General features: G+C 41.3%; 1 protein-coding gene across 1 annotated transcript in view; it reads right to left on the reverse strand.

Annotated features, from left to right (window-relative positions):
• Nucleotides 1-9806: 9806 nt before the first annotated feature.
• The window catches only part of LOC100764301 (synphilin-1), an 80188-nt gene continuing 73439 nt past the window's right edge, over nt 9807-16555 (reverse strand). Inside the window, exon 11 of the mRNA XM_035439037.1 lies at nt 9807-10485. Within this exon, the coding sequence (XP_035294928.1) occupies nt 10401-10485 (85 nt within the window). The 3' untranslated portion in view covers nt 9807-10400. The remainder of the gene's footprint in view (nt 10486-16555) is intronic.

Consider the following 16555-nt stretch of genomic DNA (forward strand, 5'->3'; position numbering starts at 1 on the left):
TGGAGGAAGAGCCTCTCCTTGCAGCACAGCTGGAGAAAGTTTCCATGGGGTGGGCTGAATCCAAGGTCTCCCTTTAGAAGAGACCCAGGGTGGGAAGGCATTGACTAGCTCTCATCACTCAGCTGTGCTCAGCCACTGAAGAGTGGTCTTGGGAAGAAAGATAGAAGTGAAAGTTATGCTCGAAGTAGGGTCTTTCTTTTTTTTTTATCATTTCTTTTATTTGAATTAGAAACAAGATTGTTTTACATGACAATCCCAGTTCCCTTCTCCCTTCCATCCTCCTCTACCACACTCCCAACTAAAATTCTACCTATCACATAACCTTTCTTCTATTCTTCACCTGACTCAACCTTTCGGCTCCCTCATGACCTCTGCATCCTTCCTCTTCTTCCCTTCTCATTCTCGTAGCTCCCTCCCCCATCTTCTCATGCTCTCAATTTGCTCAGGGGATCTTGACCTTTTCCCCTTCTCCAGGGGACAATGTTTGTCTCTTTTAGGGTCCTCCTTGTTTACTAGTTTCTCTGGCAGTGTGGATTGTAGGCTGGTTATCCTTTACTCTATGTCTAAAATCCACATATGAGTGAGTACATATCATGTTTGCCTTTTTGTGATTGGGTTACCTCGCTCAGAATGGTTTCTCGAGTTCCATCCATTTTCCTGCAAATTTCAAGATTCCATTGTTTTTTTCCGCTGAGTGGTACTCCATTGTGTAAATGTACCACATTTTTTCTATCCATTCTTCGGTAGAGAGGCATCTGGCTGCTTCCAGTTTCTGGCTATTACAAGTAGTGCTGCTATGAACATCATTGAACAGATGTCCTTGTTGTATGAATGTGCTTCTTTTGAGTATATGTCTAGGAGTAGAATTGCTGGATCTTGTGGTAGACTGATTCCCATTTTCTTGAGGAGTCGCCATACTGATTTCCAAAGTGGCTGTACAAGTTGGCACTCCCACCAGCAGTGGAGGAGTGTTCTCCTTTCTCCACATCCTCTCCAGCATAAACTGTCATTGGTGTTTTTGATTTTAGCCATTCTGACAGGAGTAAGATGTTATCTCAGAGTTGTTTTGATTTGCATTTCCCTAATGGCTAAGGATGTTGAACACTTTCTTATGTGTCTTTCAGCCATTTTAGATTCCTCTATTGAGAATTGTCTATTTAGTTTTGTACCCCACTTTTTAATTGGATTGTTTGGTGTTTTGGAGACTAGCTTCTTCCACATCTGACAGAGGGCTGATCTCCAAAATATACAGTAGGGTCTTTCTTAAAGCACACTGTGTGAGGAGATCAAAGCCATTGGAGGAGGAATACCCCATTCATGGTCACAGTGAAAATGTTCAGGGTTTAAGACTCTGTCCCTGTATTTGAGTCACAGCTTGGAGACAAACTGAATAGCACAAGAAACTCTCTTCTGAGGATTCACTACCTGTCTGGGGGTGGGAAAACATAGATTGATCAAGAGAGGAATGATTGAAAGTTTTGAAGTTTATATGAGTTTTGGCAATCTACTGGTAATGATGTCTTGCTGTGCACAGGTAATACTGTGTACATATCTGTATTCCTCCTTGATCAGAGCAAGCACATGAGGCCATTGGATCACATGGATCTCTGTATACTTGTCTGCCTCTATTAAGTTTGAATCTTAAAGTCATGTGCCTGGATCCAAGTGTGGAGGCACAGGGCTTTCATACCAGCACTTGGAGGCCAAGGCAGGTAGATCTCTGAGTTTGAGGCCAGTCTGGGCTATAGAAAAACCCTGTCTTGGAAAAAAAACACAAAGAAGCAAACAAACAAACAAAGCCATGTGCCTGTTTCAACCAAATCCAAGTTTCTTCCTCTTTTTAATACTTACCCTCCCATCCCCACCTCTTATTTCCTGATTCTTACTTTATACATACTTGTATGTGAGTTCTTTCAACCTTGATGGACAATAAGTAAATTGAAGGCATTAATTATCTTACATTTGAATGAACATTGACTAGAGAAAAATATGGGTTTTATCATCATAAATAAAAGAATCAGGCTTAGGTAGGTGAGGTACGGTTGGGACATTTATATTTATGCCACACAGCATATGCCACTCACAGTAGAATTCACAGATGCATTTTAGTCATCAAGAAAGGGTGAGAAATTAGGAGCAAGGGAGGGTGATGGGATTGGTGAGATGGGTATGCTAGAAAAATCTAGGCTAAGCATTGCTACTTAGATTGAGTGTAAACTTCACTTTTGACCTTTTTCTGGCAGGCAAGAGGAAAAGGAAAGCAAGTCATATAAGGCTCTTATTAGCTAATAAAAAGCACCAGGCCAGTTTTTCTATGAAGGCAGATTTCCCCCCTAGTACTAACTCTAAGAGGAATTTATTTTATGGCCCCTTATGGAGCTATTGGCTTTTTAAAACATACGATGTTTTCAATAAGTTTTATAAAAGTATATATGGAAACATTTTCTATATGGCCACTTCTTATATTGATTTTTGATAAATGCTGTAGTGTGGAGGTGATATGTTTCTGGAGACCCAGGATAGAATTCAGACATCAGCAATGAAATGAGTTTGATGGATTACATCTGGGATCATAACCTGGAGGGATGCTAGGAACGGTGTGTTTCAATAATCACAACCACAGTAATATTGTCAATTTGGCCTCATTAGTAGGCAAAAAATTGTAGTCAAATAGAATATAACTTGGTTTGAATTTCTTTAAAAATGTGTCTGAACAGTTATGCCCTAGCACACATATTTTGGCCCTGAGTCTCCATGATGGTAGAACTGTCTAAATTCCATATATTAGAACTGATCATAACAAGTATTAAGGGAAATAAGGTACTCTGGAGGGACCCAAATTGTTCATAAAGCCATTTAATAGACCATTTGGATTAAACATCAACTAGAGTCAAGCACGTTTCTTTTGTGTAAGTCAAGGACATGCTGACATGCTATCACAGATTGTATATTACAGTAAGTAGAGGTGATCTCAAGATTGGTTACAGGAAGCTTGTTTCAGTTGACTCTTAAGATCGTTACCCATAGAGGGGTAGGGTTAAGGAACTGGCTGTGAAGACGAGCCAAACCCACGATTTGCTCTGGAGCTGAGATGGCCTTTTGGAGTTGTCTAGAGCTGGGCCTGTGTACTTTCACTGAGCCATCATGTGGTTTCTAAGGAGGTACATTTGGCCAAGGAGAGCCTCCTCAGCCAAGAGTGACCCTGAAGAAGGAGAACATTTAACAACTCTGGGACAGCAGTACTGCCTGCTGGCATCTGGGGAATATGTCCTTAGAGTATTACCGTATGGGATTTTACTTGTATTATTTTCCACATGAGCTAGCAAAACTGACTTCAATTCTGGAACACAAGCAACATTTCCATGACCTGGGAGTAAACAGAAAGATTAAAAGAAAAAATGAATTGTTGCTTTAGTCTAGTGGTCTGATACATATTCCATCCTGTTCGCTGAATACATCAACTAAAGCTTGGGCAGCTATTCAAGTAACTGCTACTTCTTGCCTTTCCTCTTCCTTCCTTCCTTCCTTCCTTCCTTCCTTCCTTCCTTCCTTCCTTCCTTCCTTCCTTCCTTCCTCTCTCTTCCTTTTCTTTAAAAAGACTTGTATTTTGCATGAGTGCTATTTGCATGGGTGCCTGCCTGACAGAAGAGGGTATCAGATCCCATTATATGGTTGTGATTCACCATATAGTTGCTTGGAATTGAACTCAGGACCTCTGGAAGAGTAGCCAATGCTTTTAACTGCTGAGACACCTCTCCAGCTTCCTTCTTCCATCCCTCTCTCCCTCCCTCTCTCTCCCTCTCCCCCCTCTCTTTTTCATTAAATGAAACATTTGCCCTCACAGCTAAAGAGGAATGCCCAGGGAGGAAGAAGAATTACATATAAGGGTGAAATATGAGTGCCAGGTAAAGTGCTTCAATAAAATTTCCTTAAACCCCTTGCTGTGAACTCCATGTCCCTCTGTCATTAGCCATACTGAGCCACCCCATGTTTAAGGGTATCTGGAAGTCTAAAATAACTTTCATGATCTTAGACTCTGATGTTAACTTCTGGAGCTTTTTTGTTTGAGTGTCTACTTCATAGTGTTGGCTCAATCACTGTGTTGAATAATCATGTAGTGCTTGCTTATCTGACATTTTTTGACAAGGAGGGAACATCTTATTTTTCACTACAAACCTGCACATTTCTGCTTCCTAGAATTCCTTTGATGACTCCTTCAATTATAGTGTGATGGTTAATCTTGGTTGTCAACTGGACAACCCAAGATTGTCTTGGGTCAGTATACAGAAGCTGATAGACATGGGCTCCATCTTGAGGGGCAGCAGAATTTGGCAGTCTTATCTCCATTGTACTGGTTTTACAGAGAGAGGAGGGGCAAGAATGAGGGGGTCAAGGGGTAGTGCTCCACTGTTTCAGAAAGCAGCTGAGGACAGGTAATATATGGCTTGGTCAGATCTCCTGTAAAGAGGACTAAGAGTTCATTGTTGGTAAGCTGTTAAGGTAAAATCTAAATTACAATGAAGACAGCAGAATATTAGAGCTACTAGGACCAGGGGATGTCTACTGAGAAAAGCACCATGCACAGGATGGAACTGGCCCAAGAGAAAGGTGATAGGGCTGCAGGCAGTGGTGGAGGAGCAGGAGTGGAGAAGGTGGAGGAACTGAGCTACTAAGTCCTGTTGGAGTCCAAAGATTCATTAGGAGGCCCAGTTGCCAGACATGGAGCTGTGGGGTTTGATGTTTTCCGGACTCGATTTTGCTCTTGCTTTGATCTAGCCATTCTCTGCTGCACCATGACTTTTCCATTTTCAAGTGGGAATGGTTTCTCTGTCATTATATGTTGGAATCATACAACTTGTCTGTTAAGAGCTCTTGAGTTTTAGAGATTGCTTTTAGTCTCAGATGAGACATGGACTTTGGTTCTTGACACTGTTAGAATTGCTAAATACCATAGGAGCTTTTGAAGTTTGATTATATTTTATATTATGAGATGGCCATGAAAGTTTGGGGAACAAGAAGTGGAAGATTGTGATTAAAAGTGATTTGTTTAATGAAGGCTCTGTGATGGCATTTAAAGTAGTCATCAATCTCATTATAGTGGAAGGGCATTTAAGGTAGCCTCTCTTCTATTTCTTAGATTTTTAGTTGGGGTCATTCTTGTGGATTCCTGGAAATTTCCCTAGTGCCAGGTTTCTCGTTAAGCCCCTACTAGCTCCCTCTATCCAGGTATCTCTTTCCTTGCTCTCCTTCTCTATCCTTCCCCTAACTCAACCTTCCTGATTCCCCTATAATGAGATTGATGACTAACTACCATAAATGCCATCATAGAGCCTTCATCCAGTAACAGATGGAAGCAGAAACAGATTCACAGCTAAGTACTGAGCCGAACTCCAGGAATCTAGTTGTAGAGAGGGAGGAGTGATGAGCAAAGGGATCAAGACCATGTTGGGGAAACCCACAGAAACAGCTGACATGAGCAAGTGGGAGCTCATAGACACCATTCTGACAGCTGGGGAACCTGCATAAGAGCAAACCAGGACCCAGAACATGGGAGTCAGTTGTGGGGCTTAGGCAGTCTATGGGGCCTCTGGTAGTGGTAACCAGTATTTATTCCTAGTGCATGAACTGGCTTTTTGGAGCCCATTCCCTATGGAGGAAAACTCTCTCAGCCTAGATACAGAGGGAGGGCCTAGGTCCTGCCCAAATGATGTGGGAGACTTTGATGATCTCCCATGGGAGGCCTCATCCTCTCTGAGGAGAGGATGGGATTGGGATGGGGAGATGGTGGGGCAAATGGGAGTAAGGGAGGGAGAGGAAATGGGATTGATATGTAAAATGATTGCTTTTAATTTAAATAAAAAGTTAGCAAGTGTTAGGTTATTGTGATTAACCACATTTTATTGACTTGATAGAATATAAAACCCTCTGGGATCACCTATGAAGGATTACCTCAATTTGGTTAATTAGTATAGGGCCACTTGTCTACTGTGGGAGATGTATTTCCCTGGGTTGTGATCCTGGACTGAATACATAAAGTTAGCAGAACACTAGCATTCACTGCTGTTTGCTTCCTGGTTGCATACAATACAACCAACTCCTTCAAGCTCCTACTGCCTTGATTTCCCTGACTCGCTTCAGTGTGTGAGTCAAAATAAATGTGTTCTTCCTCAAGTTCTCTTCATCAGGGGGCTTTACCTCAGCAACAAGACTAAGATAAGGGGTTTCAAGGTCTTGTGAACAGATGACATGGAAGAATGAAACAAAAAAGTGTGGGAGATGACCTTAAACAGAGTTGAGAAGGAATAAAGAAGGGAAAGAAGTTGGAGAATGAGAGACAAGGAGGGCAAGGAAGAGCCAGAAGAGGAGGAACCCAATGAGGAGGAAAGGGAGATGCAACATCTATAAGGTGATGCGGAAATTTTGTTAAGATTAATACATTTACTGGTTCAATAGAAGATGGTCATCAATTCCATAAGAAGTCACACCAAACTATGCAATGGTTAATGGGGGAAGCCATAAAAGCAAACCCAGCCCATCTGCTGATGAGAGTCACAAGCAGGAGACAGGATGACCTTCATTTTATGGGGAAACAGTACTGCCTGCTGAGATGAATTCCTTATGCTCACTTAGCCTTATCAGTGTAACATAAACTCGTAGGAAGTCATGAAAGAATAAGCATTTAGTCCACTTGTATCGAAGAGGTTCTGAGGAGTTTAAGCACGTTTGCATAATTATCTTTTTCTGTTATGCATCACCCTCTTGTTAGAGTTGCTTTTTGTGTTTGCTTTTTGAAATGGCATCTCACTGTGTGGCCTTGAACTTGTGATTGTCCAGCTTCTGACTTTGGAATGCTGGGATTACAGGCATGGATGTTTCTCCATGTCTGGCTTGTCTTTTTGCTTTGAGTGGGAAATTATTAAACTTTGAGGGTGGGGATGGAGCTCAGTGGTAGAGAGCACTTGAGTAGCATGGGCAGTCACTGAGTTCCGTCATCAGCACACACACACACACACACACACACACACACACACACACACACACACACACACTCAAAATCTTATTTGAAGATACCCTCAAGAGTTTTATCCCTACTACCAAACCCCTGATAAACACCTAGAACGTTCTCATTAGGAGTGAGGTCTTGACACCGTTTAACATGATTAAGCAACAGGAATTCAATCTGTTGAGTGTGGTGAAAGTTTAGTGTCCTATTATTGTTTTGGAGAAACATTCTTAATTTGATGTGTTGAACTTTGGCAATACGGGTCCCTTTGGAGACATAAAAAAAGCCAATCTTTACAAGATGCTGACAGATGCCGTGATTATATATATATTTTCCCCCTGTGGAGCCAAGTTTCCTACTCTGCTGCATGCCATTAGGCATGTTGATAGAGCTTTGCTCATTTTACTAGCCCAGTGGGATGGAGAAGTTGTGGCAGGAGCCCCAAAGGTTTGCTGACTAAAAGGAGCCACGCTTGCTCCTGCTCTCTTTCTTTAACATGCACACGTGTCTCAATTCCTAGAGACAAAAGCTTTCCATTTTCATTTTGTATATGTTGCACGAAACTTTGTGATGAAGAAAAGTCTTGCTAATTTCAAGCCTCTCTAATTTATCAGTTTCCTAAGGAATTGGGGCAGTAAAGAAATGTCCATGTATGACAAGGGCCAGAATTTTGTTTTGTTTTGTTTTGTTTTGTTTTTCGAGACAGAATTTCTCTGTGTAGCGTTAGAGCCTATCCTGGCACTCGTTCTAGAGACCAGGCTGGCCTCGTGCTGGGATTAAAGGTGTGCATCACCAATGCCCGGCCTAAGGGCCGGCATTTTTAGTGACCATAAATGCCATTAATTAGAGAATGGTTGGGTTTCAAGACAGCTCATGAGAATCTGCTCAACCTTCCTGATTTACTCCTCCTGTTGCTCTGCCATACTCATTATCCTGGGATCTGAATGTTACTTTTACACAGTTGGATCGCAGAGGTTTCTCCGTTGAAGTTCATTCACTCAAATTCTTGACATTTTCTTTGTTTTGCTTGCATTTATGTCTGTGCACCATGTGCATGCCTGGTGCCTGCAGAGGTCAGCAGAGGGCATCAGATCACTTGGACTGGAGTTATAGATGGTTATGAGCCACTATGTGGCTGTTGGGAACTGAACCCTTGTTCTCTGTAAGAGCAGTCAGTATACTTAACTGCTGGGACATCTCTCCAGCCCCTCTTTGTTATGTTTAATTGTTCTCTGTATTGCAAAATTCTTAGACCCTTCACCTTCCACATTTAAAACAGTTTCAGAAAAAAATTGGGACCTCTTGTGGACAGAGGGAACACTTTTTGGATCTCCATTCTTGCAGGCCACATTTTGGGTCAATTGTCACATGTTACTTCATTATGTGGCTGCAGTGGCCTCATCTGCATCAGACAGGAAACAAGGAGGCACATTTCATATGCATTTATCTAATGTTCTCTGTTAGAAGCTCAAGCAATAGTACAAACCAGGAAAATAGGGCCTAAGTGGTGAAGTCTCCAAACCAGACACAGGGCATCTTGTTTGAATACAAGGCACCATGAGAAATGACACCAGGCTATGCAGTAGCAGCCAATTGCAGGACTCAAGAGAGGATACATTGAATTCACTGAAACTTATAGATGTGTTGCAATGTAGACTGCTGCAAGTATCTCCTTCTCCTTCGTTTTTTTTTGTTTTGTTTTTGTTTTTGTTTTTGTTTTTTTTGAGATGGAGTTTCTCTATATAGCCTTAGCTGTCCTGGAATTCACTCTGTAGACCAGGCTGGCCTCTAACTCACAGAGATCTGTCTGCCTTTCTCCCAAGTGCTAGGAGTAAAGGCATGTGCTACAACTGCCTGGCCAGGAGTCTTCTTTTGAGCTGTGTATGTAGGTTGTTCTTATCATTTTCCAATTCCCAAAAAGGCAATGTTGCTTGTCTAAGACCAAAGAGCCATCCATGGCTTTGTCCCAGGAAGATAACATAGCATAAGATTGAAGGATAGTACAGCAAGGATAATGAACACTTTTTTTTTTCCAGTGTCTCATCTGCTATTAACTAGTGGTGTAAACTTTGGACACAGAACTTAAATTTCTTCAAAGTTGTATTTCTAATCTATAAAATGGGAACAGTGATATCACCACATAGTGGCTGGTGCATAAAAGATACTCAAATATTAACTCCTATATGTCATTGTATCTCATTAAATCAAGTTGGCCCACATTTGCAAGCCTAATCTTCAGATTCAGACATTTGGCCTGCTCTGTGCACAGGGCACACAGTGACACACATTAGATGGCAGGGACATTTCAAAGAAGTCACTATTGTAGTATTTGTGCTACTCCTGCTGGTAAGAAGACAGTCTGTTCTTAAGCAACAACCTGACAGTGTCTCATAGTCCATGTCAACACTTTGAAAATAACACTCTTGTAGTTTCAACAGAAACGTATTTTTTTCCACGATAAGATGAACCTTCCTGTAAGTCATTGCTTATGGGCATTAAAAGGGTTATGGCAACAATAAAGCTGTTATGAACTTAGGCTCCACACTGTCTCCCACAAGGATAAGACAAGCCTCTCGATGTGTTGGAGGCAGAAAAAAGTGACTCAAAAAAAGAAAAAAAAGTGACTTAAGAAAGGATTAAATCTTTAGTTGTCATTAGTGTTTTCCCATGTCAACACTGCGTTTTAAGAAGGCAGAAGGACGGCTTGCTCTGTATATACTTGTCTGATCTTTCTGTGTTTAATGAAGTATAGAATGTTTTATTTGACCCCCCCCACTCCAGGAAATGAGATAAACAGGCCAGTTTGTTCTTGATATTAAGTGTCAGCAATTAAAATACTTCCAGAACCTTTTAAAAATCAGGACATCACAGATTTAGTAGGAAGTTGAGGCCCTGTGCTCAGACGTGACTATTAACAATATTTAAGTTTCTTTATTAAAAAAGTAGAAATGACAGAAAAACATTCTTGACATAAAATAATACCAGGGACCTAGCCTCACTGAGCTGAGCCAAAGCTGCCCTTGTTACAGAGGAAGGAAATATCAAGAAATATCAATCAACACTAGCAAATCCTCATGCAATTGACAAAACACCAAAGGTGTCAGAGCCTGGTGGATGTGCTTTGAGAAGGTTGAGTCAACCAAACATCAAATGCTTCAATGCATACATTGCCAAATCATGTTTTTCAAGTAACATCTTAAAAAACAAACAAGTTCTATATATTGATAGGGTCCGAAGTGTATCTTATAACAAGTCTTAGGTTATAAATTTAAGGCATCCAGATATCCTGCTCTGCTGGTGAGGTGCTGTTTTTGTGGTCTTATTGCCACAGTGGATCATCTCCAGGAACTCCCAATGGTGTCCAGAGGGCATGCATAGGACTAATAAAAAGAGATATCTATAAGAAGAGTTCCTTTGATTCTGGCTCAGCAATGTGCTTTCTGCTGTAGGTTTTCTTCGTGTTTCGATTGATGTCATTACGCCTAAGTAGAAGAGAAACCACAGGCCAAAATTAGATAAAACTATGGTCAAGTTACAAGATGCTGCTGCTAAACAGCTCACCAAAAATGGAAATTATCCATCCCCAAACCATCCCAAAGAGCACTCCATTCCAGAAGGCACATTATTTGCTTTTCATATAAGCCGCTGTTTAAATGTAATGAAAGCAGTCGTCATGTTAAAAACGCTTACTTACTGAACACATTAGAATTTGGCTTCAAGAGCAATTGCTTAGCCACAGTGATTGGAGTCCAGACACTCTGTAGTCAAAGGGATTTTATCAGAGACAAACATGATAGCATATATAGTGTTACTGGTTAAATGGAAGCAAGAGGGTTTTTTTTTTTTTTAATAGTTTCCTTACAGGGAATCATTGGTGACACTTTGAATTCCATAGAAAGCTTTTAGGGATGATTTCTGAGTGGCATATTGAATAGGTGAACATTCAGGAAATAGAAAACTCAGACTCTCTACTAGGTCTGTGGAAGACAAAACAAAGGGACAGATGTTCTTTTGTAAGTGAGTTTTTCCTTTGGATAAGATATATTCATCTTCATGAGGTATTAAATGAATTCAGTTTAAGAACTTCCAGAGAGGAGCTAGCCTTTGTTCCTGGGCAAGCCTGTCCACAAGATACAATCACATGCTTCTGGTGATGGTTCTAACACTTGGATGAAGGACAAGCCTATGAGTGCGGCTTTATGACCTCAAAACCACACTTGCTGCTTGCTTACTGGTATGGCTTGGACATGGTTGGAGCATGTGGCTCAAGGGCTCATATGTGTACACTTAAAAGCAACTATGGAACGTAGAGGAGGAAATCTTGGGGGGTTCCTCCTGATTAAGCCCTTGTGGGTTTATAAGAAAGACAGCCGGGGACGTAGTTCAGTGGTAGAGTTTTTGACTAGAATGCACATAGCCCTGGGTTCACTAACCAACCCTCAGAGATAAAAAGGAGAGAGGGGAGGTGAGGTAAGGAGAGGCTAAAATAGGACTTACTGTTAGTATGAACTCTTGAGCCAGACTGTTCAAATTCAAATCTTGGCTCCACAATTTATAACCATCATTACTGTGTAATCTTGGGCAAGACGCATAATCATCTATATCTTTTTCCAATGTGCAAAATGTGGATAATAATAGTATCTGTCATATATATCATTGTGAGGATTAAAAGAGCAGAGATGTGTAAAGCATCTGGAAGATTTGCTGGTCTATTTTAAGTGCATTCATATTTTTATCATTTATAGTGGGATGCCAGTAGACGATAGGGAAACTGAAATTTCTATGAACATTCTGTTAGAAATACAGAATACTGAAGAAAATTTGAGAGAAAAGGACACAGTAGATTCAGAAGAATATGAATAGTGGATGGATGGGGAAGTTCAAGAGATAGGCAATTTAGTTGCCTAATTTTCTTCTTGGACAATTTTATACCGGTATATAGTACATTCTCATCACTCTCTCCCTCAATTATCTAGTGTGCTCCCCCATCTCTACCAGTTCCTCTCTGACATGCATGTCCTTTGGTCTTGTTTTGTGACCCATTTAATTGGAGTAGGACCATTGGTGTGAACATTAGATTGGAGGAAGCCACTGAACAGGAGCTGTTAGTAGGTACACATCTGAAGATAGCGATTCCGTCTCCGCCAACTATCAGCAAATAGTTCCTTAAAAAAAGGGTGGGGTGCCCTCAGCCCTTCCTCCATATAAGCCTGACCATTGAACAGCCATTTTTTGTTATTATTATCCATATGTATTTATATAATCTTGATGAAAATTCAATTAAGTAAGTTAAAAAGTTTATTTCTAGGTTAACGATACTATAGTTCACACTTTGAAAGGGCATCTTTGCTTTGAGATAGGGGCTGTTGCTTTGAACACCCTCAAGAGGGTTTTTCCACAGGAAAAACCTAGTTTGATTTGAGAAAGCCAAGTCCAAACCAAGTAAACTGCTGATTTGAGACATTTAATATGATAATAATCCAGTCTTCCCTGAATCCTTCAATTATTCAATCTTCAATTGCCAGAATTCAAAAGAACAAAAGTGGGCAATTCTGGCACAAATCATTCAGATAATTGTTGTGCCTTGATTTCATTCTTGGCTATGAAATCACATTCTGAGTGACCACAATTAAAATGGAGGAGAGCTTTATATTTAAATAACTGGTTTTCAAATGTTCCAGGGTGCTGAATCATCTGGGCACACACTGTATTTCCACAGCACGTGGCGATCCCACAGAAACTTATGGGATCAGTGTGCCATGGCCTGCAGCCTGCCACATATTTCCCCTGCTAACCAAAGGAAGAGCTTACTAAGTGTGCTTTCTCTTACAGTTTTACTTGTAGCCTATTGATACAGTTTATCTATTGGAAGGTGGCATTGTGGTTCAAAATTAAATGTATAGTTTAATACTCAAATTGAAGCTTACTGCAGAAGGGTTGTATATAGGATCCAAATGTATTCATAGAGCAAAATAACATCCCTTCCCCATAGGATAATAGAGTCAAGATTTTGTTCTGCTTTCTTTTCCTCTTTCTTCCTACTTTTCCTCTGTTAGGCTCCTTTTCTTTCCAAATATTTATTTATGAAGCCTCTTCCATATGCCAGACACTGTACTAGACACTATGAGCACAAGTGTTCTCTCAAGGGTCACTGCTCTCATGAGCTCTGGTATTAGTCTTTATTCTGACCCTGCCTGAGTTCAGAGGCCATGCCTTGCTTTGGGGGAAATGTGTCTTTTGTGTATGGGAGTGCATGTGTGGGTACATGTTCACATAAGTATAACTGTGAGTGTAGTTATGCACACACATATGTACACATGTGTGTGGAGGCCAGTAGATAGCCTCAAGTGCTGTTCCTCAAGAGATGTCTTAACCACTGTCCTGAGCTTGAGGTCTCTTGCTGGTTTGGGTTTCACTGGTTTTGGTTGTCTGGTCAGCTATGGAACAAGTTGAGTCTGCCTATCTGTTGACTCAGCACTGGGAGTACAAGCCCACCACTATGACTGCCATTTTTATGTGTATTCTAGGTTTAAGTATTCATGTCTACACAGCAAGTACTTAGCCGATGGAGCTATTTCCCCTGTTCCCCCAAATATGTGCCTTATTGATAAAGATGTTGAAAAGAAAGGCATGGCTTCGTCAGCTATGAGTGGTGGCACACGCCTTTAATCCCAGAACTTAGGAGTCAGAGGCAGGTGGATCTCTGAGTCCTAGGCTAGCCTGCGCTGCAAACAAGTTCCAGGGCAGCCAGGGCTACACAGAGAAACCTGTCTTGAAAAGAAATTTTAAAATTCCTTTTACTGGATTGCTTTGTCCAGCCTTGACACGAGGGTTTGTGCCTAGTCTTGTTGTAACTTGTTATGCCACATTTGGTGCATATCCCTGGGAGGCCTGCTCTTTTCTGAATGAAAACAGAGAAGTGGATCTGGGAGGAGGGGATGTCGGGGGAGGGGCTAGGAGGAGTGGATGGAGGGAAAATTTGGGTCAGTCTGTTGGGATGCGATGTATTTGAGAAGATGTGGCCCAGACAAAGTTTATCTGTGCTGACTTGAATCAACCTATTCATGTCTAAAATTTAGCCTTCAGAGAGGTTATGAGTAGGACTGTTCTCATAATATACAAAGATGTCCTGGTAATAGCAGACTTATGGTACGGACATGATACTGGAAGACACATCTCTTCTTTCGTCTTAATTAACAACTGGAACCTTCAGTCATGGGAAAAACAGAGAGAAGATGAAGAAAGAGCTTTTGTCTTAGGATTTCTGACTGTCATTAAGTTGGGTCAGCCTACTAAAGAATGCATCCTGGTGGGGTGGTTTTGGTTTCCAAGGAAGTTTCTCCTCTATGAGCAACATCAGATGAGTGACACAGTGGACATCAGTCCCAGTCCTGGGTCCAAAAGCACCATTTGGGCACCTTGAAATCTATGCGAAATGTTTGACCTTAGCTCTTGGCTCTGGTTATATAATTCTTAATGTGGCTAATTCATGCTATAATAGATAGCATTCTAAGAGTTTTGACTGCTTCATGTATTTTTTAAGGAGTCCTCTGATGCTGGTGCTAGGATTGGGGTATTAACCCTTCAGGAAACAGTGCTATGTAGTCAGAGAAGGTGTTATTGGTCAGGAACAACCTCAGGCGGACCCAAACTGGCAAATGAATGCCTCATTGGCATTTTAGGTCAGTGATTGCAAATATTCCCCTGGAGTTGTAAAAACTCCAAGTCAACTTATCCTCTGTAAGATAATAGGAAAGATGAATCTGCTCCCCATAAGCCAAGTCGTCATCTGGGGTTGACAAGCTAGGAGGCTGTTCAAAGCAATAAGGCTGAGGCTGATTTCAAAGGCCATTGAAATCCAACCTCTTTGTTATTCACCCTTGATCAATTTAGAAAAATAAGTAGCCATCAGAAGCCTCGTATAGAGCTGAATAACAGTCTTTAAAATGATGTATTCATTATTCCTGTTCTTTTTTCTTTCCTTCTCATTCTTTCTTTTTTCATTTTTCTCTCCTTCCTTCCTTCCTTCCTTCCTTCCTTCCTTCCTTCCTTCCTTCCTTCCTTCCTTTCTCTTTCTTTTTTGAAACATGGTTTCTCTGTGTAGCCCTGGCTATCTTAAAACTTGCTCTGTAAATCAGGCTTGCCTCAGAGATCCACCTGCCTCTCCCTCCCAAGTGCTGGGATTAAAGGCATGTGCCACCACTACCCAACTCCCTACTTTTCTTTTACTAAGAAAAGTTGAAACTAAAATGCTTAGAAACTTGGTTGTGATTCCAGAGGCCTGGATCTGAGGCAACTGTCTCATATCTGCTAAAAAGAGGCTTGGTAGCAGGGAGCTGTCAACCTCGCCACCCAAAGTCGAGGCATCCCTCCACTATTTCAAGTATCCACTTGATCTTATATCAAGTTCTTTGGTCAAGATTTGAAGTCACCACTGATCAGTGATTGCACTTAGGTAAATGCTGCAGGCATCAGGTAGAGTTAATTATGTATTGTCAATTTAAACATTTCATTTTAGCCTCAATTCCTCTGAGGGATCTTTATTTCTAGTAGAGTGACATTCCTGGTTCATGTGTGGAGGGGGCCAGGCTTGTGCTACCTGTGTGCATGTGATGCAGAAAGACTAGGAAGAATTCATTCTCTCCAATATGAAAAACAATCAAACTAGACTTCTTTTCAATGGAAACCCATGCTAAACTAAAACCACAGTAAAGTATATATGAGGATATAGGGCAGTGAGAAAAAAAAAAGCCTGGGTGCTTATTTAATACACTGACTATATATATTGTTTGGGTTTTCTAAGTAATTGGTATTGAATTCAAACCTTGTCACTGCACAAGGCCAGTGAATCTGCTAGCTTAATGACTGAGTCTCTGGAAGGACCGTTCCTTAAGTGCAGCAGGCAAGTGCTCTACATGTCTCAGACGTCCGAGTGGCCCCATAACCTCATTTTGTGCTCTGTAGTTTTGTAATCCTATTACACTAAAATGCCCAGCTTTGTTCCTTTCCTTGTAAAAAGACAGGGTGAAATGTTTCTGGCAGGAAGAGTCTGTTGCGACACTAATTATCTTGTTCCCAGTTGCTCTAGGAGCCTAGAAGAAATGAAAGGAATTTTCCTCTCTGCTCCCAGGGAGTTAGCCAAGTCTTTGTGCTTCCTTGTCTCAGGGACAAAAGCAGAATTTTCCAGGCACCAAGAAGACATATCTAACCCCAGACAGACACAGGAGAGGGTGTAATGGAGAACTAGGAACACAAGTGGGATAGTATCAACGTTCGGAAGGACAAAGAGCTTTCCCCATCTCTAACAGTGGCACTGAGCAGGGGCCTCTGTCACAGGATGACTGGAAGCAGTCCTGACTCTGCATTTAGACTACCTGCTAGTAGTTGGCTGGTCACTAGTGGCCATTTAGAGTCTAAGGTTGTCCCTTCCACACACTGAATTAATGAGACCCCTGATGATATCCCCTAACTCGGCTAATACTTGTTTTCCATCCAGACTGGGTATAGACATAAGCAGACTAAATTAGATCTAGAGAGGGAAAAAAATCTTCT

Source organism: Cricetulus griseus, chromosome 2 (genome assembly GCF_003668045.3).
Source record: "Cricetulus griseus strain 17A/GY chromosome 2, alternate assembly CriGri-PICRH-1.0, whole genome shotgun sequence".
NCBI classification, from domain to species: domain Eukaryota; kingdom Metazoa; phylum Chordata; class Mammalia; order Rodentia; family Cricetidae; genus Cricetulus; species Cricetulus griseus.